The sequence below is a fragment of the Oncorhynchus mykiss genome, chromosome 17 (genome assembly GCF_013265735.2).
Source record: "Oncorhynchus mykiss isolate Arlee chromosome 17, USDA_OmykA_1.1, whole genome shotgun sequence".
Taxonomy (NCBI): domain Eukaryota; kingdom Metazoa; phylum Chordata; class Actinopteri; order Salmoniformes; family Salmonidae; genus Oncorhynchus; species Oncorhynchus mykiss.
This window is the reverse complement of record NC_048581.1, coordinates 67,711,746-67,737,361: the sequence shown is the minus strand read 5'-3', so window position 1 is coordinate 67,737,361 and position 25,616 is coordinate 67,711,746. Positions and strand designations below refer to the sequence as shown.

General features: G+C 42.3%; 1 protein-coding gene across 2 annotated transcripts in view; it reads right to left on the bottom strand.

Annotated features, from left to right (window-relative positions):
* The window catches only part of LOC110494440 (immunoglobulin superfamily member 21), a 275,341-nt gene that overhangs the window by 6,395 nt on the left and 243,330 nt on the right, over window positions 1–25,616 (bottom strand). Inside the window, exons 5-7 of one of the 2 annotated variants that reach the window (XM_036950494.1) lie at window positions 22,868–22,983; window positions 6,332–6,827; window positions 1,290–1,396 (exon numbers count right to left, since the gene is read on the bottom strand). In XM_036950494.1, coding sequence (XP_036806389.1) covers window positions 1,290–1,396; window positions 6,332–6,827; window positions 22,868–22,983 — 719 coding nt within the window. The remainder of the gene's footprint in view (window positions 1–1,289; window positions 1,397–6,331; window positions 6,828–22,867; window positions 22,984–25,616) is intronic. The other variant, XM_036950495.1, reaches the window with a different exon arrangement.

Below are 25,616 nucleotides of genomic sequence, written 5' to 3'. Positions count from 1 at the left end.
CATATCCCCAACGGCCTTAGAGAAACCAAATTAAAAAGACCAGCCCCAATGAAAGAGTCAGTGCCTTTCTCATCTTCATGTGTATTAACACAGATTGGGGACTAAGCATATCAATGGAAAGAAAGGCAAAACCCCACACTTTGTGATTATGCATTATTCTGATACTATAAACCGTAGGGGATACAGATGTCTTTTTTTTATCACACTATGAGAAGCCAAAAGAGGTAAAACATTTAGCATTAAATCTTATCTACTGGTGAAACCTCAGAGCCTTGGTCCAGTGAAGGATAAGGGAGATTTTCTTTGGGATCTGTTTCCGAAGGGCCCAATTGGCTGTACGTCCCAGTCAAGCCTGTTTATAGTGACCATTCTTAACACTATTCAAAGGACAACTTCAAATACCATGAGATCAGTGGGTGGAGATACTCACATACATCTGCCCAGGTTTCAGCCTGCTGCACTACACTAAACTTAAAGGCACCGGATCAGTGCCATGATTAGATCCTCTTCAATTCAAAAGTAGCAAACCAGAACAAAACAATGACAAACAGACACCTTATGAAAACAAACAGTGCTATCATGTCCAGAAATTCATGAAGCAGTGAATGAACAGTAACAAAGGCGATTGGTGTGCTGGTTCATTAGCATGGCCTATCAGGATGAACCTTATCCTCTCTACCTGCGCCACCACTGTGTCATCCCTATCCCTGTCACTGAGATGGGGATCAGCTAAATACCATTCACACTGCAGGAAAGATTGTATTTTTTTGACAGAGGATGATAGTATAAAAAAAAACAACTCCTAACTGGAATGCTCTAGCAGGAACAAACCCTCACTCTGCTCTGCTGAGGAAACCTCTAACAGCTTGACATGGATGCCTGTTGGCTTAAGGAGATAGACTTAAGAAAACAACAGAACATCAGAGAATTGGAGGTATCCATAAACAAACAGATTTGAAAAGGGTTATTCATTTTTCATTGAAATAGTTTCATGCCTTGAGGCATAGACAGTACGCAACAGTGAAACAGAAATGTGAAAAGATAAGAATATTCCCCCCAAAAATTCAAACCAGTCACATTTTCCAATAGTGCACTTTTTCCACATTTTTTTCCACAGAACAAGAAACAGTATGCTAGCCTTAGACTGAGAAGACATATGGTATATCCCTCACCCTGTAAGAATGGTCACTATTTCAGAAAACTCGTCAGGCTTAACTGCATATCTCCCCTGTCCCCTCCTATCCCAAACTGACATGGCTCTCCGGTTTCATAAACCCCCATGCACTTACCCCAGGAACCCCAGCGCCTACCTGGAATCCTTGCACAGTGATGCGCACTGTGTCCCCTACCTTTGCCCTGGTGGGGGTCATCAAAAGCTTGGGGCCCTTAGGAGCCGCTGGGAGGGAGAGAGAGAGAGAGAGAGAGAGAGAGAGAGAGAGAAAGAAAGAAAGAAAGAAAGAAAGAAAGAAAGAAAGAAAGAAAGAAAGAAAGAAAGAAAGAAAGAAAGAAAGAAAGAAAGAAAGAAAGAAAGAAAGAAAGAAAGAAAGAAAGAAAGAAAGAAAAAAAGGAGATCAAAAAAGCAGTGTCATCCCAGTGGCATGTCAAGTAAATCCAGGAGGCACCTTTTTATTTTGGAGAGGGGTAGAGAGGGAGAGAGAGGCGAATACAATTTCCTGTCAATTAAGGTCATGGTGCGAGAGGCTAGGGACCTCCATGTCCTTTCATCAACAGCTAGGACAATGGTGGATTTATTTCCCCTTGGAGAGAGGGGACTAAATTGGATAGATAGTCATTACTGGAGGAGAATCGGAGCTCCCCAGGAGGAGTGTGGAGGCAGCGAGATAAGGAACACTCAGAGAACCTTGTCTTGGTACAGACAGGAGTCCTCAGATGATATCCATTATGTTCCTACTGAAACAATGGACGTTTCAGGGGAGGGGAAATGGAAGCTTCCATATTCTTCACTTTCAGAGGGGCCTTTGGATTGTGTATGGAGCAGAGATTGAATGAAGACATTGAGTGATTTGCAAATTATTTAAGATTTAGTGTCATCTGTTAATCTACTGTATGTAACCTTGTTGATGTACTGTACAGCACTGTAGCAGGAGGACAGAGAGTCATTTTGTGGTGATGTGGCCATCATCGTGGGTTAAATGAGATCTGTATGAACTGGTTCTGCATTGTTTGAGTTGATTAACAATTTCCCTCTGATAACCATATAGAACGCTGTGATCCCAAATGTTAGACAATGAACCAAATACAAGTGATGAGATTTGGTTGGTCAGAGATGCACGCACAAGTGTAGTTATTCAGGAACCTTACAATAATTCAAATTCACACTTTTCAATATAAATCAAGTGCTTGTTTCAATTGATGAGTGAAACAAAAATTAAAATTAAAATAGATAAATGACCTCAATTTCACCCATAAATCAAGTCATAAAGTGTTGGCCGAACCGAATGAAGCATCTCTTTTCTTGGGAAGTTACTGAATCATGCCCTGCATCTGCCTAATGGAATAAGAGTTCCTCTGTCACATTTGAAATGGGGATTGGAAATATGCATTGCACACATATATCAAGTCAGGGGACCCTTTTAGATAACAGGATCTCCATCCTTATCTTTCTGTTGCTCTCTTCCAGAGACATGAATCAGATGGAGGCATCACGATGTAGAGCACGGAGTGGGGAGACAGACGCAAGACTAGCGATACACATGAGAGATTAAGAGCTTGTCAACACAATGACAACAGTGACTCACTACAGTTACTACGTTGAAATGAAATGGGGGAATGAATCTTGGGCTAGCTAAATGTGTAAGAATAATATATCTGAAGGAACTGGGCAGAACTATAGTCAAGCACCTCTATTGTGTTAGGCCTAAAGTAGCCATAACAATCATCGCCCCAAAAATGAAAGATAAGACATTGAACCAAGCTTATCATACACATCAAAATAACAGTATTTTGCTTTAAGTGGTCTCAAGTCCATGATGAAGATGTCACTTTGCCAGTTATCATGGGAGTGTGATTGCCACGCTGCCTGCTTCCCACCTCCCACTTTCCGTCTGAAGGGTATTTTCAGTATTGGTTTCATGGCGTCACAGTGCTTGCTGGCACCGCCAAGAGGGTGATGGCTGATTTCTGGGATCCACTCCAACAACGACAGTTGGTGTCCCACGTCATCACTTTTGATTAGGACAGCATGCAATGTGACTGACATACTGCGGCACCCAGGAGGGCCTCATAAGGAAATAAGTCCTGGACTCCCAAGACGTCGGCCAGCAACCCAACCTCCTCACTTTACAGCATGGAACTGTTAGCACTGTGGGATGGGTCAGTGCACACACAGTGCCCTCAGTAAACAACAGCGCTCGCTGCATCAGGTGAGCTTTGTGATCCAGCCAAACATCAGCAGGCCTGGCCTCTGACTATACAGATTTGGATGACTGCAGAGAACTCTAAAATAGACAGAGAACCTGCAGTATTGGCTGGTTGAGTGGTTTGACTGTGTGGTAGAGAGAGCGAAGACAGAACCAACAATTTAAAAGGGATGACTGTAGGATCATTGGGTCATCATCAATCCAACACTGTATAATTCAATGCACACATCCAGCCTGGATTGGACTTCATACAACAGCAAGATGAAAGTGGGATAAATATGGAGATGAGACGCAGGTGAACATAGAGACACACACACGCAAAGATGCAAGCATGCACACACACACACACAACGCACAGCCCAACACACAGAGCATCTGCTCTCTGATTATCAGTCTGGCGAGGAAATGACTGGTGTATGCAGCCGTGGATCATTTCTCAGCACTGTATATGAAATTATAATTCCTCCAGTCTTTTCATGCTGATAAATAATAGACCATGCAAATAAAAAGAGTACTTTTAATTATTCAGATGTGCTGAGATCATAAATTCTGGAATGGAGAGGCCCAGGTGAGAAACCCACTGAGGTGTTGCTCATTCTGAGAGGTTCCCAAGACCTCAGCCCAAATCCATTTGTAAGGCGAGCACGGAGCAGCTTGTGAATATTCATGAAATGTAATACAACATTGGTCGGTTGTCAGATTGTCGCTCTGTCTCATGTGGCAATATTAAATCAGTGAAATATTTATTACTTATGGGCAGTGCAAAGACTGACCAAATACACCTTGGAAGGCAAGTGTAAGGGAGTGGGTGACACATCCCAGGAGCAATTAGCTGGCTTTAACTGTATAATCAGAAGACCGAGTTCTGCCCAATCTGAGGGATGGATTTAAAATGTGTCCCATTTTAGATGATCACATTCTACCAGGATATAAGGATATAAGAAATAATGTTTTGAAGTGGTGACATACATTTGCTACCTCAACACCTGTACTGTCTATTGTTGCATAGCCTACCCCAAGAGCTCTCACTCATACCACTCCAGTTTGAATCTGCTCCAAGTAGGTTTATGAATGCTATGAATTTCAAGTGTACTCCAATTAAAATCAACTAATGCACATTTTCTGTTCTCTATTCTCAGGGTGTTGAGGAGGAATATCTGGAGAAGCTCTTTCCATCTCTTTAAATAACAAAGCTACTGATAATTGAATGGCTTGAATTGCAGCATAGGAAAAGCCTTGTGAACATATGAAAGGCATTGACAGTTAGCAAGGCTTTCTCTGGGCCTAAATCCCTCTGGGCCGAGTATTTTTTACCATCAACATGTAACAATGGTAAAGAGGAGGCTGTTTCAATCAACACTCCAGCTATTTGTCTTGAGAAGACAGATAATACAGGAGCAGGATCTTAATTTGAACCAGTTTGCTACAGCAGAAAAATAATCCTGTAGAAACAGGACAGTTGAATTAATTGATTATAATTAATGGATATTTTTGTAGGGGTTGACATTTTTCTTAAGGGAAAATAAAGTCTGGAAATTACAAACTTCAGAAGCCTTTTTAAACATCAAATACACTACAAGTTTTTAAATTAAGGCATTGCAGGAAAGTTATCCTGCAACAGGGTGATCAAATTATGATCCTACATCAGTAGATCCTTATTAATCTTTTCATGATAATGTTCTTATTCCTATGTGTTATATTCCTGCTTGGCATTGGAGCGTTAATATATGAGAGTAAAAATATAAACAGGTTAAACATTTATTATTTGCACTATGCAGGCTCTTAAGCATTAAGCTGTCTCTTTCCCTGGCACATAGCCACTTGTCAGCCATGGTTGGTAAATCCTTTATAGACCCTAAACACTGGTCCTTCCATGTTGGTTGAGTATTTTTCTCGCTCCGCAGTTGTTGTTGCTCTAACAACAGAAACACTATGAAAAGCTAAAGGGCGAGCAACGTGTGCCGCCCCCATGTCTATCAATACAACACAGTGAGAAAGGGACACTAGCAGGAGGAGAAGGAATTTTAAGCCTTGAGACATGGATTGTGTATGTGTGCCATTCAGAGGGTGAATTGACAAGATAAAAAATGTAAGTGCCTTTGAATATGGTAGCAAGCGCCAGGCTCACCGGTTTCAGTAAAGAAGTGCAACGCTGCTGGGTTTTTCACGCTCAACAGTTTCCCGTGTGTATCAAGAATGGTCCACCACCCAAAGAACATCCAGACAATTTAACACAACTGTGGGAAGCTTTGGAGTCAACATTGGCCAGCATCCCTGTGGAACGCTTTTGACACCTTGTAGAGTCCATGCCTCGACGAATTGAGGCTGTTCTGAGGGCAAAAGGGGAGGGGGCAACTCAATATTAGGAAGGTGTTCCTAATGTTTGGTATACTCAGTGTATATTTTCTTCACTTTGATTATTTGTAGAATCAACTACAAACAAATAATCCCACAGTCACATTCCCTCGTTTATCCTTGAAACAATTTAAATGAAGGTAAAGAAACCTCCTCCAATACAGGACATTTGTTGAGATTATGTCATCATATTTAGAGCATATGGGAGGCAGTGATTTGTGTCAGATGTGGGGGTACACAGAGTCGCCTCTACATTGACATCACGTGGCTGGTTGTGTTTAAATTCTCATTTGGCTTCCCTTATTCAGGTTGACTTTTTCAATAACGGTTGTGAGTTAACTCAATCTAGCAACAGACGGCTCAATGAATTGCACCGTCAGTCACTACTGAGTTTTGCATTTCACTCTAAACTCGCAATCTGCTCAGCTGTAACACAATTAAGCATCAAATGGAAATCAGTGTTGTTCGGAGTAGATTTGCGAGGGAGACATAAGGAGGCTTGAGTAAAGCAGAGATTGAATAAGACTTCGGGGGGAGACAAGGAGAGAAGAGGAGAGGAGTGAGTTAGGGGAGGGGTATGTCTGTGTTGTACTCACCCAATGTGACCTCTGTCTGCATGGGCATGGAGAGTGCTGGGTGCTTGACCTCACAGCTGAACATGGCATCATTGTCCAGCTGGGGGTTAAGGGTCCAGGTGAGTCTGGCCTGCACCAGCACAGAGCCATCACTCTGGGGGATGTGGGTGTGGCTGAAGTAGTAGAGTGGGTCAGTGCTCTGCACCCAACGGGGGAACTCCCGGCTCACCACAGTCTCTGGAATGACCTCGGTGGCAGGGCTGGGCTGCTGCTGCTGGCCCTGGGTGTGCTGGCCCGTGTTACGACCACGCTCAGGGCTATCGGTGAACAGGCGGCCTGGCCGCCCCTCTGGATCCAACAAGGAAAGGGACCTCTGCAGCTTGGTGTCGTCCAGGTCCCTGCTGATGAGCGGCCTGGCACCCCGCACCCCCGCTGAGCCACCGCCGTCCTCTGCAACAGCTGAGGGGTGGATGTAGGAAATCACCTCTATCAACTCTCCATCTCGCTTAAAGTACACCTGAGAGAGAGAGAGAGAGAGAGAGAGAGAGAGAGAGAGAGAGAGAGAGAGAGAGAGAGAGAGAGAGAGAGAGAGAGATTTGTACCGTTGACAATTTTGATTCTTTAAATCTTAATATTGTAAATATCCAAAGTAAGCTTTGGCAATATGTACATTGTTATGTCATGCCAATAAAGCAAATTGAATTGAATTGAGAGAGAGAGAGAGAACAAAGGGAAAGTGAGAGAGAAAGTGAAAGAGAGGGAGAGAGAGACAAAAAGGGGAAAGAGAGAGAGAAAAAGGGGAAAGCGAGAGAGAGAAATAGAAAGGGAGAGAGAGAGAGAGAGAGAGGGGGGGGGTGAGACAAAAAAGGGAAAAGAGAGGGAGAGAGAGAGAGAAATAGAAAGGGAGAGAGGGAGAGAATTGAGAGAGAAAAAAAAGAGGTGAGAGAGAGCGAGGGAAATAGAAAGGGAGAGAGATAAAGAGAGAGAGAGAGAGAGAGGGAGATGGAGAGAAACAAAAAAGGGAAAAGAGAAGGAGAGATTTGGGTTGAATTATATCCCTTCCAGTATTCTTATTACAGCTTCAAGTGGTGATCATGGGCTGTAGGTACTCAGTCACCAGTGAGCTGCTGAAGAGGAGATGTGTCAGAGCTTTGCCCTGTCCTGGTGTTCAGCCAGGCTTTTCTGTCATATTACAGGAGTTTCCTCACTATTTCATGGGGGCATTTAAGATCCCTGGCTGGTAAATCTCTTGACAGGGAATTCAAGCTCCCATTTCAACACATAACCTCCAGATATTAGCTTTAACATCAGGATGCAGAACTAGTGCCCGTGGCCCTACTCATACTGTGATTTTAGATGTTCTCTTTTCTTTATTTATTCGAAAAGAAAAATGTGACTTGCAGTCCGTTTGGGAACCTTTGGACATTTGGAATCAATTTGCAAAAGTATTATTAGCCTAATATACATTTCACTCCATTGTTTGGCTTTTTTGTAAAAAGAGATCGCTGAGGCATGCTTTGATTTGATGCCACCTCAGGGGCTGTTCACTCTGCTGGGTAAATAGCAGTAATGAGTGTAAACCAGTGTGACGTAAGGCCATGCTCCTAGGGGCTGACTCTCTATGGCTCCATATGAACAGATACCAATAGGGAGAGAACAGACGACCAGCACTCCTCCACACATGAACGCAACACTTTCAGGTTTATAGGCTTTTAGCTACAGCACATCATAGACAGTACAGTACATAGCTATTGATTGAACAATGAACAAGGGATTTAAATGACTCCTCCATACGGTGTACTGTACCTCCTTGTTTAACACAACAGCGCATGTATTCCTGCTAGTAACATGATAATACAGTAGTACTACAGTGTATATTGTATACAGCTGTCACACAAATACCGTTTTCTGTGTTGAGAGCCTTAACTATAAGTCAACTGGTCTGTGCTATGTTGACTTCCTATGTCCTGTGTATGCCTACAGAAGTAGGATCTTAATTTGACCTGTTTCTCACAGCAGGAAAACAATCTTGAAGCAAAAGGATATTTTGATTATAATTAGAGATTTTTTGTAGGGGTTGATACATGTTTTGTTAGGGCAAATCAAGACTGACATTTTAAAGTGGAAAGTACAAACTTCAGAAGCCTTTTTCAACCTTGAATACACTACAAGATGTATTCCTACTTCTGGACGAAGAGTTTTTCTTCAATGAGTCGGACGCGAGGGATATACTGTTGACACCCGACCAGGCCCCGATCCCCGTGATTCGCTGGAGAAGGAAACGGCGATTCCGAGGCAAAAGATCAGGGTTCCTTGTGAGGACCAGGCGACGAGTGGCTAATCTGCCCTAATGTTCAATCGCTAGAAAATAGATAGGACGAACTGAAAGCACGTAAATCCTACCAACAGGAAATTAAAAACGGTAATATTTTATGCTTTACCGAGTCGTGGATGAACGACGACATTGAGAGCATAGAGCTGGCGGGTTATACACTCTATTGGCAAGACTGAACAGCCGCATCTTGTAAGACACGGGGCGGGGGCCAATGCATTTATGTAAACAACAGTTGGTGCACAATATCTAAGGAAGTCTCAAAGTTTTGCTCACCTGAGGTGGAGTATCTTATGATAAGCTGCAGACCACACTTTTTACCCAGAGAGTTTTCATCTGTATTTTTCGTAGCTGTCTACATACCACCACAGAGCAAGGTTGGAACTAAAACTGCACTAAATGAGCTGTATTCCGCCATAAGCAAACAGGAAAACGCTCATCCAGAGGCGGCACTCCAAGTGGCCGGTGACTTTAACGCAGGGAAACTTAAATCAGTTTTACCGAATTTCTATCAACATGTTAAATGGGCAACCAGAGGTAAACAAATTCCAGACCACCTCTATTCCACACACAGAGACGTGTACAAAGCTCTCCCTCGCCCTCCATTTGGAAAATCTGACCATTACTCTATCCTCCTGATTCCTGTTTACAAGCTAAATTTAAGCAGGAAGCACCAGTGACTAAGGTCTATAAAAAAGTGGTCAGATGAAGCAGATGCTAAACTACAGGACTGTTCTGCTATCACAGACTGGAATACGTTCTGGGATTCATCCGATGGCATTGAGGAGTACACCACATCAGTCACTGGCTTTATCAATAAATGCATCGAGGATGTCGTCCCCACAGTGACTGTACATACAGTACATACCCCAACCAGAAGCCACGGATTACAGGCAACATTCGCACTGAGCTAAAGTGTATAGCTGCTGCTTTCAAGGAGTGGGACTCTAACCCGGAAGCTTATAAGAAATCCTGCTATGCCCTCCGACGAACCATCAAACAGGCAAAGAGTCAATACAGAACTAATCAAATCAAATCAAAGTTTATTTGTCACGTGCGCCGAATACAACGGGTAAACCTTACAGTGAAATGCTTACTTACAGGCTCTAACCAATAGTGCAAAAAAGGTATTAGGTGAACAACAGGTAAGTAAAGAAATAAAAAACAAGAAAAAAACTGTGAAAAATAACAGTAGCGAGGCTATATACAGACACCGGTTAGTCGGGCTGATTGAGGTAGTATGTACATGTAGATATAGTTAAGTGACTATGCATATATGATGAACAGAGAGTAGCAGTAGCGTAAAAGAGGGGTTGGCGGGTGGTGGGTGGTGGGACACAATGCAGATAGCCTGGTTAGCCAATGTGCGGGAGCACTGGTTGGTCAGTCCAATTGAGGTAGTATGTACATGAATGTCCATTTAAGTGACTAACCGGCTACATACAGACACCGGTTAGTCAGGCTGATTGAGATAGTATGTACATGTAGATATGGTTAAGTGACTATGCATATATGATAAACAGAGAGTAGCAGCAGCGTAAAAGAGGGGTTGGGGGGGAACACAATGTAAATAGTCCGGGTAGCCATTTGGTTACCTGTTCAGGAGTCTTATGGCTTGGGGGTAAAAACTGTTGAGAAGCCTTTTTGTCCTAGACTTGGCACTCCGGTACCGCTTGCCATGCGATAGTAGAGTGAACAGTCTATGACTGGGGTGGCTGGGGTCTTTGACAATTTGTAGTGCCTTCCTCTGACACTGCCTGGTGTAGAGGTCCTGGATGGCAGGCAGCTTAGCCCCAGTGATGTACTGGGCCATAAGCACTACCCTCTGTAGTGCCTTGCGTTCGGAGGCCGAGCAAGGTGATTTTTTTGAGCACTCTTAGCTTTGCCATTGAGGAACTGAAGCAAGCACGTTTTTAGGTTTTTGTTTGAAACACAGCCCTACGTCCCCACCATCACACAAATACTGTAAACGTACCATTAGAAATCACAATCTGGGTCAGGCGGGCATCATTCGAAAACATATTTTATTGCCAACATGGCTAGATAAGATATAAAATACAGTGTTAGACTTTCAAAAGGCACTTCAGACAAACAGATTGTAATTTTTAAGTGCTTGTTCCACAGCAAAAAAAACATAAGGAACTCTGCTCAGGATAATCCAGGGTAGAACGCATGTCATCCCTGTAACTGTGGATCAAACATCGCAATCATAGATGTTAATACTGTAAATTACATGAGTTTTCAAATAAGGAAATGTGAAGTGCACAGTTTTCTTGTATGATTTTCAAACTGTATAGGGGATAACAAGGGCTGTGAGTGGAAAGGGCTACGTAACCTTCGGTCTTAAGTAACCATACCAAATGTAACATAGCAACATTATTGGAGGTTTACATAAAATACCAACTGTCAGTCCAGGATGAATGGCTGCCTTGACATTTGAAAAAGCTTGAATCCACAAAGCACCTTGCTTTTATACAGAACATATAACAAAATCAAGCTCTAGGATGTGTCCTTCCTATTTAGAAAAATATCTCAAGATTTGCAGAAGCAGTGGCACATTTGGTGCAGTCACATCTGTTGTATGCACTGCTGACCAGTGTGGGGCACTATCTCTCCTACTTTCCCAAACAATGAAGTGAGTGCTGTACCAATTGTAAGTCAGAAGGATTCATCCAACTCTACTGTGCAATTTATTTATTTACTGTTTTCTTTAGAAATATATTTTGACAGAGAAAACTGTTGCTTTGAGGTTGTTTTAAATAATCATTGCATGTTATTCAAACCAGTAAAAGGATATATTGTATAAGGTCTGGAAGAGTTGCATCATATGGACCTCAGGTGCCAGTGAGAGACCATCATTGTGGATGTCTATATAATCCCATAATCATTTTATATAGTACTTTATGTTACTACTCAATAATTCAGGATCATTCATACACATACAGTGAGGTCCAGAATTATTGGATCCCTTGATAAAGATGAGACAAAAATGTATACATATAGCTATATTATATTATATACATAGCTATATTGTATGCTCATTTTTTTACATTATATTCTGAGGAAGAGATTTTGTAAAAAAAATAGTCTCGCACCCTCCACTTGCGAGGATAACGACATTCTAAAATGTTTTATGAGATTGGAGAACACATTTGGAAGGCTCTTAGACCATTCCTCCATACACAATCTTTCCAGATCCTTGATATCCTTCCACTTATGGACTGCCCTCTTCAAAACAAACAAAATGTTGATTTTGTGGTCGAATAACCATTTCTTTGTGGATTTTGATTAATGCTTGGGATAATTCTCTTGCTGGAAGATCCATCTATTTTTTGCTTATCTTTTGTCATGTACTGTCATGTTGTGTCTTGTCTCTGTCCTTTCCCTTCACCCTGTCTCCCTCTGCTGGTCGTTGTTAGGTTACCTTTTCTCCCCCTCTTTCCCCCAGCTGTGCCTTGTCTCCTCCTAACCTATTCACGCACCGTAACATCTTTATTAAGGGCGCCAATGAATATGGACCCCACTGTATATACATGATAGTCAGTACTTTCTAGAAGATAGAACGCTTTAAAAGTAGGTTAAATCATTGAATAGTAATTAGTCAGTATTGTATTGGTTTACTATGCATCATTTACAATGGGAAGAATACCGTTTGTTACATTTCATGGATTATGAAATCCTCTCACATTAAGACAAAAATACACTGATCAATTGAATTTTCCTTTGAATTTGTGAATACACTTTCGGTAAAAGAAATTGAAATTGATATCCTGATATTCATCCTGATAGTCAAACTGATCGACTTACCTGAAATACCTAATCCTCACGTATTCACTAGGCTTAAAGGGGCAACCAGAAGTTGCTATGTCCATTGATTATTGAAGACTATAACCTATAAATACCTCATGAGCCCATCAGAACTCAAAATATAAGCTTGTTTTTCTCCAATGTTTGTAAACAACGTAAATGTAAACAAACACTATAGAGCCTCAAAACTATCATCTGTTTATGAATTTGAGAGTCTTTACATTTCTCCACCCCATCCCTTAGCTTTATTTTTTTGTTATTGCCACTTTAATCAGCATACTAGAGGCAATGAAAGTCCATTGTAATAGAGATGTCTTTAGGCTGGCTACTTCTTTTGGTGTCTGCATATGAGTCTTGCTGCTGGCTGTAATTTAGACAGTGGGCAGTGGTAGCTGTGTTGTAATGAGAAGCTATTTGTGGTTTTCAGTGGTCTTTATGCATGGTCCTTTATAGTGGAATAAAGTGATTATCAATCACGCCTCTGTTCTACATCCCCAAATGCATCAGGGTCCAATGTGTTCAGACAATAGAGCCAGAGCACACACCACCAGCTTCATTCGGATTCGAGAGAGCTTCGACAAACAAACAAAGATGTAATTCTGAACGCCCGCCCAAGCACAATGCCTTGGTGTTAGCGAAATTAAGCTGGTGCGGCACAAGGTAGGCTCTGCAATCTGCCTGTGAATAGACAGTGATGAAAAGCACCTGCACTTCAGATACTGCCAGCCTTAACCCCTTCGCCCTAACATCTTGGTTCCAAAGCTCATTTAGAAGTGTAACAATAACCCTTTCTCTTCCCCCAATGGCCCAAATACACCTTAATGTTGACACAATCAGAGGGACAAGGCAGTACATGGTGACAGTGTGACTCAGAGATAGAGAAAGAGAGAGAGAGAGAGAGAGAGAGATAGAGAGAGAGAGAGAGGGAAAGACGGAGAAAGAGAGAGATTAAACAATAGTAGCTACGACTTAATCATCTCTCATAATTAGCTGTCATTATCCTTCCTCTTTTCAATCAGTAGTTACTTGTGCTCTGAGGATGCTGTAATGCCTGTCACAAGACAACTATTAATGCTATATGATAGGCTCATCAAAAGCATCTAAAATTGAAGGTGATACACTTTTTACAGTACCTAGCGAAGCAACAACACTCTTGTTGCTTGTATAGTTTCTTCAAAGCTGACAAATGAATATTTCTGGTGAATAACTGGTGAAAGAAAGGAATGGATGTTCACAACCCAGTGCACAGCTCTTGTATGACATAGCAGCCATTGATTACGCTTACAAGCTAACCGAAAAAACTCAAATGATGGCTGATCACATAAGCTGCAATGTGAAAGTCTGTATGGTAACCAAAACACTGTTGACCTCTGTTAAATGGTGTATGTGTAAACACAGAACATGCATTGATAAAGACTTAGAAAAGCATTTAAGACTGGGAAAATAGCAAACAGAGCCCACAACAGCTCATTTTGTAACAAGCTCCCAGGCAACAGCACTGACAAAGAGCAAATGCGTTTCATCAAATGGCAGAATGGCGTTTGAAGTTGCATTCACAAAACCCAGGCCAATACAGTAGTGCTGCTGGAGCAGATCCTTATACAGCTAATAATGGGGTTTCATAATACCATAACTTCAAATAACAACAATTAATGACATAACGAGAATACAATTCCATTATGCTCTATACTTTGGTTAATGACATGTTACAAATAAAGACTACTGGTTGATGAAGCACTATGTAGTATGGTGTATACGTATTTGCAACTAAAAAGTCTGCAAACATGGGATTTACTATGCTGGCGAGTGTCTCTTGAAATAAATCCAAAACGATTTCTTCTGACTTAACTTTTTTTTAAATGAATGTTGTCCTCCACTGGTTAAGGACCACAACACTATATCTCCAAGGAGATGAAAAAGAGAAATGTGCAGGATTGGGGAGTCAAGAGGCACTCCTGTTATAAAATATATCTGTGAACAATGTCAGAATTTGTTTACTGGGTTTTGATTTAGTCCTACAGTACTGGGCAACCCTGGCAGGGTGATTAGCTCTCCACAGAGGCATCAAAACTTCTTCTGGAGTCAACAAAAGTACTGTATCCTCTAATATTTAGAATCATAGCATGGTCATGTTACAAACACAGACACACTTTCATTCAGTACTTCATGTAAATATATAGTTACTTGTTCCATTTCCTTGGAGACAACTCTCCTTGTCAACCAGTTTCTTAATCATAAATCTAAACTGCCCACTCCTACCACTCAATCTTCATCCAGAAAGGTTGCTTCTTTTGTTACCTCACGTAACCTAACATGAATTTAATGCTCAAACCTCTAAGTGTTTTTGAACTGAGTCCCTGATCGTGCTGGTTTAGTAATTATTTATTTTAAAATCAAATCAAATGTATTTATGTAGCTCTTCTTCCATCAGCTGATATCTAAAAGTTCTGTACAGAAACCCTGCCTAAAACCCCAAACAACAAGCAATGCAGGTGTAAGAAAACACCCTAGAAAGGCCAAAACCTAGGAACAAACCTAGACAGGAACAAGGCTCTGAGGGGTGACCAGTCCTCTTCTGGCTGTGCAGGGTGGAGATTATAACAGAACATGGCCAAGATTTTCAAATGTTCATAAATGACCAGCATGGTCAAATAATAATAATCACAGTAGTTGTCGAGGGCGCAGCAAGTCAGCACCTCAGGAGTAAATGTCAGTTGGCTTTTCATAGCCGATCATTGAGAGTATCTCTACCGCTCCTGCTGTCTCTAGAGAGTTGAAAACAGCAGGTCTGGGACAGGTAGCACGTCCGGTGAACAGGTCAGGGTTCCATTGCCGCAGGCAGAACAGTTGAACAGTTGAGATGGGACAACATAATCCTCTTGTCTAATTTCACACAGCCTAACAGTTAAACAAATCAAAATTCAAAGGTTAAAACATGCTACTAAATGATTTTGAAACGTCAAAATGATTGAGGTTTTAGGGGTTCTGTTAGGCCATATCAAAACGCATTAAGAGTATATAGTGAAAGATTTAGTCAATTTAGCTCTTTTTCTAATTACCAAGAGTCAGATGAACTCATAGACACAATTTGTATTTCTCTTTGTGCAGTTCGAAGGAAATTTTATGAAGGTAATTTAGCCTGCCATTGCTAACTAGCATTAGCGTAATGACTGAAAGTCTACCCGAACAGCTAGCAAGCCTTAACGGACCACTCTCTGTGAATCATCCAATAGTCTTCTATAATAATTGGCATATTTGCCACAGAGCTTCTAACACGTCAGCTACAAAGGAGAGTAGAAAGGTAAATTAATTATGGAATTAAAAGTTAAAGGAGAAAGATAGGCTACAACGACCAAGAGGCAACAGGTAGGCTGCTACTTTATATTCTGAATGAAGTTGTTGTTGTTTGTAACTGTGTAGGACAAGAAAGCGCATGAAGTCTCAATTAGCCTAGCTAGCTATGTAGCTTCTCTCAGTTTGATGCAGTCAAGACAGGTACTACCTAATCATATTGGATGAAAAATAATCTAGTTTTGGAAGCTATTATTCTACTATAGCGTGAGTCGGCACGGTTGGTTGCTATCTCTCGTCTCTCCCTCCTCCTTGTTCCCCATTCTGTCTCACTCGCTCACACTCACCGAAGCCTACACACACAGCACGGTCCCTGCTAGAGCGTCACCTCTCTGTACCTCCAGTCCCTCACGCTTTATCAGCTCCGGTTAATAAAGTAGCTTATAGAATTTACTTTTCTGCTGCTTCCCTTGCTCGGCTCAGATCGTGTCTGGTTGTCCTCGCATCCATTAGGAACGATTATCTATATTTAAAAAATGTATTCATGCACATCGGGTCCGGATGGGAAAGCCCCAGGTCTATTTCTTGAAAGCCTCTAGTGTGAGGCGGCTAGATGTACAAGTATAAATCCTGGACAGGACACTAGTCTATCGCAGGGCCATCACCACAATCTGTCTCCTTATGTAACATGTACCCTCTATATTACCTTCTGTATGTATTTAGACAAATCAAATCAAATTTTTATTTGTCAAATTTTATTTGTCACATACACATGGTTAGCAGATGTTAATGCGAGTGTAGCGAAATGCTTGTGCTTCTAGTTCCGACAATGCAGTAATAACAAGTAATCTAACTAACAATTCCAAAACTACTGTCTTGTACACAGTGTAAGGGGATAAAGAATATGTACATAAGGATATATGAATGAGTGATGGTACAGAGCAGCATAGGCAAGATACAGTAGATGGTATCGGGTACAGTATGTACAAATGAGATGAGTATGTAAACAAAGTGGCATAGTATAGTATAAAGTGGCTAGTGATACATGTATTACATAAGGATACCGTCGATGATATAGAGTACAGTATATACGTATGCATATGAGATGAATAATGTAGGGTAAGTAACATTTATATAAGGTAGCATTGTTTAAAGTGGCTAGTGATATATTTACATCATTTCCCATCAATTCCCATTATTAAAGTGGCTGGAGTTGAGTCAGTGTCAGTGTGTTGGCAGCAGCCACTCAGTGTTAGTGGTGGCTGTTTAACAGTCTGATGGCCTTGAGATAGAAGCTGTTTTTCAGTCTCTCGGTCCCAGCTTTGATGCACCTGTACTGACCTCGCCTTCTGGATGATAGCGGGGTGAACAGGCAGTGGCTCGGGTGGTTGATGTCCTTGATGATCTTTATGGCCTTCCTGTGACATCGGGTGGTGTAGGTGTCCTGGAGGGCAGGTAGTTTGCCCCCGGTGATGCGTTGTGCAGACCTCACTACCCTCTGGAGAGCCTTACGGTTGAGGGCGGTGCAGTTGCCATACCAGGCGGTGATACAGCCCGCCAGGATGCTCTCGATTGTGCATCTGTAGAAGTTTGTGAGTGCTTTTGGTGACAAGCCGAATTTCTTCAGCCTCCTGAGGTTGAAGAGGCGCTGCTGCGCCTTCTTCACGATGCTGTCTGTGTGAGTGGACCAATTCAGTTTGTCTGTGATGTGTATGCCGAGGAACTTAAAACTTGCTACCCTCTCCACTACTGTTCCATCGATGTGGATAGGGGGGTGTTCCCTCTGCTGTTTCCTGAAGTCCACAATCATCTCCTTAGTTTTGTTGACGTTGAGTGTGAGGTTGTTTTCCTGACACCACACTCCGAGGGCCCTCACCTCCTCCCTGTAGGCCGTCTCATCGTTGTTGGTAATCAAGCCTACCACTGTTGTGTCGTCCGCAAACTTGATGATTGAGTTGGAGGCGTGCGTGGCCACGCAGTCGTGGGTGAACAGGGAGTACAGGAGAGGGCTCAGAACGCAACCTTGTGGGGCCCCAGTGTTGAGGATCAGCGGGGAGGAGATGTTGTTGCCTACCCTCACCACCTGGGGGCGGCCCGTCAGGAAGTCCAGTACCCAGTTGCACAGGGCGGGGTCGAGACCCAGGGTCTCGAGCTTGATGACGAGCTTGGAGGGTACTATGGTGTTGAATGCCGAGCTGTAGTCGATGAACAGCATTCTCACATAGGTATTCCTCTTGTCCAGATGGGTTAGGGCAGTGTGCAGTGTGGTTGAGATTGCATCGTCTGTGGACCTATTTGGGCGGTAAGCAAATTGGAGTGGGTCTAGGGTGTCAGGTAGGGTGGAGGTGATATGGTCCTTGACTAGTCTCTCAAAGCACTTCATGATGACGGATGTGAGTGCTACGGGGCGGTAGTCATTTAGCTCAGTTACCTTAGCTTTCTTGGGAACAGGAACAATGGTGGCCCTCTTGAAGCATGTGGGAACAGCAGACTGGTATAGGGATTGATTGAATATGTCCGTAAACACACCGGCCAGCTGGTCTGCGCATGCTCTGAGGGCGCGGCTGGGGATGCCATCTGGGCCTGCAGCCTTGCGAGGGTTAACACGTTTAAATGTCTTACTCACCTCGGCTGCAGTGAAGGAGAGACCGCATGTTTTCGTTGCAGGCCGTGTCAGTGGCACTGTATTGTCCTCAAAGCGGGCAAAAAAGTTATTTAGTCTGCCTGGGAGCAAGACATCCTGGTCCGTGACTGGGCTGGGTTTCTTCCTGTAGTCCGTGATTGACTGTAGACCCTGCCACATGCCTCTTGTGTCTGAGCCGTTGAATTGAGATTCTACTTTGTCTCTGTACTGGCGCTTAGCTTGTTTGATAGCCTTGCGGAGGGAATAGCTGCACTGTTTGTATTCGGTCATGTTACCAGACACCTTGCCCTGATTAAAAGCAGTGGTTCGCGCTTTCAGTTTCACACGAATGCTGCCATCAATCCACGGTTTCTGGTTAGGGAATGTTTTAATCGTTGCTATGGGAACGACATCTTCAACGCACGTTCTAATGAACTCGCACACCGAATCAGCGTATTCGTCAATGTTGTTATCTGACGCAATACGAAACATCTCCCAGTCCACGTGATGGAAGCAGTCTTGGAGTGTGGAGTCAGCTTGGTCGGACCAGCGTTGGACAGACCTCAGCGTGGGAGCCTCTTGTTTTAGAAGATTACAGTCTGACCAAATCCACTTGTAGAATCATCAGTGATTTGATGAGTCATAAAACTCCTGACCAGATCCACTGACACCCATCTTTGAAACCAAATGACTACCCCACTGCATGAGTTGATCCTCTGCATGACTAGAGCTACTCAGGGAGTCTAATGGAAAGACTACAGGCATACATATATTTGGAGAGATGGTCTTTCAGATCTATCTCATTTCCTCCTTCAAGGTTGGGAGAGAAGTCCAGCAGAGCAGGACTGTAATGACTTAAAACCAGCTGTGGGATCATTATAGCAGAGTGTCAGGCAGGCCATGGAACGCACTCATGGGGCTTTATATAGGTGGTCAGTCAGTACCTGAGAGACGGAAATCATGTTCACCTTGTATTCACCTCTCACTGGGTTCATAATTAAATGATTAATGGCCCAGTGGGGACGAACAGCGAGTGGCGCCACTCAAGCAGTGTTCATAGGCTCATAGGCCAGAAGACAGAGACGCATGTGGCTTCAGCTATCTCTACTACCTTGTCTGCTATCATAAAAAGTTTAGGGAATAGCGGGGTGTCTAATGCAAATTCCTGGTACAATCATTACTAATTAGTCACTTTGTGATAAGATTAATGATCCAAACTCGGTCTACCCGTATGTCCATGTTTGATCTTTTTTTTTTTTAAATAGTCTCTATAATGACTACATTGCCTGGTGTATTTATATAAATTATGATTCACAAGTCAAACTCTTCCATAGAAAATAATCTCTTCAATCATCCCCTTCTACACAGAACAAAAATATAAACATGTAAAGTGTTTGTCCCATGTTCTATGGGTGAAAATAAAAACAAAAAATCTGGAAAAAAAATCTGAAATAAAACATCCCAGAAATGTTCCATATGCACAAAAAGCTTATTTCTCTCAAATGTTGTGCAGAAATGTGTTTAAATCCCTGTAAGTGAGCATTTCTCCTTCATCAAGATAATCCATCCACCTAACAGGTGTGACTTATCAAGAAGCTGATTAAACAGCATGATCATTACACAGGTGCACCTTGTGTTGGGGACAATAAAAGGACACTCTGTGCAGTTGTGTCACACAACACAATGCCATAGATGTCTCAAGTTTTGAAGGAGCGTGCAATTGGCATGCTGACAGCAGGAATGTCCACCAGAACTGTTGCCAGAGATGTTTATGTTAATTTCTATACCATAAGCCACCTCCAACGTCGCTTTAGAGAATTTGGCAGTACGTCCAACCGGCCTCACCACCGCAGACCACGTGTAACCATGCCAGCCCAGGACCTCCACATCCAGCTTCTTCGTCTGAGACCAGCCACCCGGACAGCTGATGAAACTGTGGGTTTGCACAACCGAGGAATTTCTGCACAAACTGTCTCAGGGAAGCTCATCTGCATGCTCATCATCCTCACCACGGTCTTGACCTGACTGCAGTTCGGCGTCGTAACTGACTTCAGTGGGCAAATACTCACCTTCGATGGCCACTTGCACACTGGAGAAGTGTGCTCTTCATGGATGAATCCCCGTTTCAACTGTACCTGGCAAATGGCAGACAACGTGTATGGCATCGTGTGGGCGAGCAGTTTGCTGATGTCAATGTTGTGAACCGAGTGCCCCATGGTGGAAGTGGGGTTATGGTATGGGCAGGCATAAGCTACGGACAACCAACACAATTGCATTTTATCAATGGCAATATGCACAGAGATAACATGATGAGATACTGAGGGCCATTGTCGTGCCACTCATCACCTCATGTTCCGGCATTATAATGGACTGCATACTCACCAGACATGTTAATAAATGCTCTGGAAGGACGTGAACGACAGCGTGTTTCATTTCCCGCCAATATCCAGCAACTTCACACAGCCATTGAAGAGGAGTGGGACAACATTCCACAGGCCACAATCAACAGCCTGATAAATTCTATGTGAAGGAAATGTGTCACGCTGCATGAGGCAAATGGTGGTCATACCAGATACTGACTGGTTTTCTGATCCACGGCCCTGCCTTTTTTAAAGGTATCTGTGGACAACAGATGCATATCTGTATTCCCAGTCATGTTAAATCCATAGATTAGGGCCTAATACATTCATTTCAACTAACTGATTTCCTTATATGAATTGTAACTCGGTAAAATCTTTGAAATTGTTGGCATGTTGCGTTAACATTTTTGTTGAGTGTACTTTACCTCCTATCTTTTCAACAATACCTTTCAGAAAACAATGAACAATTATGTACAAGTTTTTATACCACAAAATACAGCAGTGGGCTAGTTATAGAAGGGGATGATTGAAGAGATTATTTATACACGCAGTGGGCTAGTTGTAGAAGGGGATGATTGAAGAGATTATTTATACACGCAGTGGGCTAGTTATAGAAGGGGATGATTGAAGAGATTATTTATACATGCCATGGGCTAGTTGTAGAAGGGGATGATTGAAGAGATTATTTATACATGCAGTGGGCTAGTTGTAGAAGAGGATGATTGAAGAGATTATTTATACATGCAGTGGGCTAGTTGTAGAAGGGGATGATTGAAGAGATTATTTATACATGCCATGGGCTAGTTGTAGAAGGGGATGATTGAAGAGATTATTTATACATGCCATGGGCTAGTTGTAGAAGGGGATGATTGAAGAGATTATTTATACATGCAGTGGGCTAGTTGTAGAAGGGGATGATTGAAGAGATTATTTATACACGCAGTGGGCTAGTTATAGAAGGGGATGATTGAAGAGATTATTTATACATGCAGTGGGCTAGTTATAGAAGGGGATGATTGAAGAGATTATTTATACACGCAGTGGGCTAGTTGTAGAAGAGGATGATTGAAGAGATTATTTATACACGCAGTGGGCTAGTTGTAGAAGGGGATGATTGAAGAGATTATTTATACATGCAGTGGGCTAGTTGTAGAAGGGGATGATTGAAGAGATTATTTATACACGCAGTGGGCTAGTTATAGAAGGGGATGATTGAAGAGATTATTTATACACGCAGTGGGCTAGTTGTAGAAGAGGATGATTGAAGAGATTATTTATACACGCAGTGGGCTAGTTGTAGAAGGGGATGATTGAAGAGATTATTTATACATGCAGTGGGCTAGTTGTAGAAGGGGATGATTGAAGAGATTATTTATACACGCAGTGGGCTAGTTGTAGAAGGGGATGATTGAAGAGATTATTTATACATGCCATGGGCTAGTTGTAGAAGGGGATGATTGAAGAGATTATTTATACATGCAGTGGGCTAGTTGTAGAAGAGGATGATTGAAGAGATTATTTATACATGCCATGGGCTAGTTGTAGAAGGGGATGATTGAAGAGATTATTTATACATGCAGTGGGCTAGTTGTAGAAGGGGATGATTGAAGAGATTATTTATACATGCAGTGGGCTAGTTGTAGAAGGGGATGATTGAAGAGATTATTTATACATGCAGTGGGCTAGTTGTAGAAGGGGATGATTGAAGAGATGATTTATACACGCAGTGGGCTAGTTGTAGAAGGGGATGATTGAAGAGATTATTTATACATGCCGAAGGCTAGTTGTAGAAGGGGATGATTGAAGAGATTATTTATACATGCAGTGGGCTAGTTGTAGAAGGGGATGATTGAAGAGATTATTTATACATGCCGAAGGCTAGTTGTAGAAGGGGATGATTGAAGAGATTATTTATACACGCAGTGGGCTAGTTGTAGAAGGGGATGATTGAAGAGATTATTTATACATGCCGAAGGCTAGTTGTAGAAGGGGATGATTGAAGAGATTATTTATACATGCAGTGGGCTACACATGACTGGAACCTTTCATGTGTACATTAATATTGTTAACAGCGTGAGTTGTCCTATATACTGCACTGTATATGCACTGAACAGCATGTTCAAGTGCATACATGTGTGACTCACCGAAGGGGCAGGTTTGCCTCCCTTTGCAGTGCACAGTAGAGTGAAGTTCTGGGCCTGGTACCGGCTGAATGGAGCTGGACAGTTCTCTGCCGTAACTGAGATGTTGTTTGGAGGAGCTTTGGAAAGAGAAAGGGACAGGTTAGGCAACAACACATGACAGCTAAAAATGTACTAAAAATGACTAATTATACTACTATTATAAACGTTAAACTCATTATCCTTGACACTGTGTGCTCAGGATTGTTTGTGTCATAAAGCAGGGCTGTTAGCCAGGGCCCTATGCTGTGTTCAGGATCCCCTGGGTTTCATGCCAGTCTAATGGGGCTGGTTAAAGATATGGAGCAGAGCTCATGCATATCATACAGTATTAGCAGCCCATTGCCTGGCTCTCTCAAGGGAAACCTACAAGCATGTCACAGAAATAGGAAAACATGTGAGCACCACTTTACAGCAGAGAAGAGCAATGGGAGTTAAGCTGAGTGAACAGGAAATATAGCCCCTTCACATAAATTCAGATGCTTAACATGCAATCCATGTTACACTACACTAGTGTTGGTCTTTTGAAAGCAAATTCCTCAAATAGCGGTCCCTCACTGAATGCGTAGATCAATAATAAACCCATCAAGGGAGATATAGGAGTGGATGACCAGGAGTGTGAAAAGAGGGTGAGTTGAATAAATGGATGAACAATATGAAAATGCAGATGGCGGTCACAGTGACAACATCAGTTGAGGAGGATGAAAGATAGAAAAAAGTGTTGACATCTAAATTTCCCTGCTACTCTGAATGTTTCAGACTTTCCCAGTTGCTGCATCCTCAAGGCTGGCATTAGATATTCTGCCTGCTATATTATCACATAAAACATTTCCTGTGAATTTGCCTTCACACCCGGCATAGAGGAAGCAGAATATGTCTGGTCCGTTTGGCTTCTCTGAGCCTTTATAGGAAAGAAAAACAGTGTGTGAAACTAGGAGAAGGGGTTAAAAGAGAGCCCAGTGGGAGTTCCACCATGAATCTCTCAATTGATAAGACACGCTTAAAAAGATCCTACATCAGCATTACTGGCCTGGGAATAGAGCCGTTTCATGTGTAACTTTTATATCTAAATCTATTTGGGGGGTTTCAAGCAGACATGCCAAAGCGATTAATTGATTAAAACGAAGGGGGGAAAATGTCTGATGGCCTGAACGCCTTCTTGTTTCCACACCTCTTAATTGCTTATTGATGGGGGACGTATGGCTGTAAATGAACCTTAGAACACTCCATTAGCTGTCTAACAGAGGTCTGTCTGAAACGGGTATGATTAGCTCTCAGAGGCATCACAGGCCCAGGCGGCTAGAGCTCAGAGCCTTACGTTAAATGTACAGCAGCGAAACTGTTATCCACTGCCAGAGTACCATTGACTTCACCAAAGCAAAAGGCTATATTCCGTTACAGAAGGATATTTGAGAAAAACTGGTCATTAACATGCTTTGTTCAATAATATGCAAAGCCACAAGTCTACTTGGCAAGTCTCTGCCTCTGACAACTTTTTAAATTGAGCGCAGGAAGTTTATCATGACTCTATTCTAACCACATGGTTGATGCATAAAACGCTGTGATACGTACGATGAGCCATACATATTGAAGTAAGCCTTGATAAAATATTTTAAATTATTACAAGCAAGACCTGTCATGCATAAACCACGATTTGAAAACACAACAATAGTTTGTTTAATCCTTTTAAGGATTAAGATGGTTGTTAGATGTGATATTGGCCTTACATACTCTATTTCATTGCATTCCTATGTTTCTTGCACCATTTGTGGAACATTATGGATTCACACTTTGTATCATGAATTTTCATCATTTCACCACCTCATCAGTTCTGACGTAATTGTTAACCTCTTTCTGCATTTCACAATTCCTCAGCACACCTTCTGTTTTCAGAATGAAACTGTGATTCTCTACTGCATGGTAGAATATTTACTTAATGTAAAAAGATGTGGCATGTGCAAAATCCATAGCAGCTAAGTTTCCTAGGCACACGTAAACATTGATTAACTCATTTCATACAAAAAAAAATACATCCCTGTGTTGTGTAAGAAATTGTGTAAGAAAATTGCGTTGTGTAAGAAAAATCCTTTACACGTTGAAGAGGATGTCAATGTCTTTGACAGCTTCTTCTCTGTAAAGCGTCATATTCTATTGCTATGCAGTGACACGAGCTGCTTTACTTTGTATCTGTGCATCCTGACTGCTACAGCCTCCGTAGTCATCTCTATCACTGCATTACATACAAAGCCGGGAAGGACATATTTGAGACTACGTTTGAGAGGAGGCCTGGGAGAAGAATCAAAGGACGGAGGCTCTCAAGTCCAGGATATTCATCTTATCAAACACTACATATGAAAGTGTTTGTATGGTAAAACTCTGCTCTGCATTCAATTGCTCCGCCAAGGCCAGCCTTCAAAGATGCAGCCCTTTCTCCTACATCTATACACTAAAGAAATCTAAAATTAAAGTGGAAACCATTTATTTTCCTTTCTCAGTCAGCTCAACTACAGAACAGTTCATACCACTAACAGTCCAAGCCCCCCTCTCCCTCCTCCATCTTGCTCTACACCTCAAGCACCATTACCCTGCTCTCTTTTAAAAAAATAACAGCAAATTGGATTGGAGAGTGTGTAGAGCAGAACCACAATTAACAGAGCTCACTGGGGACTTCTCTCCCAGGCCTGATAATTAAGGGAATTAGTGCTCTGGAGAC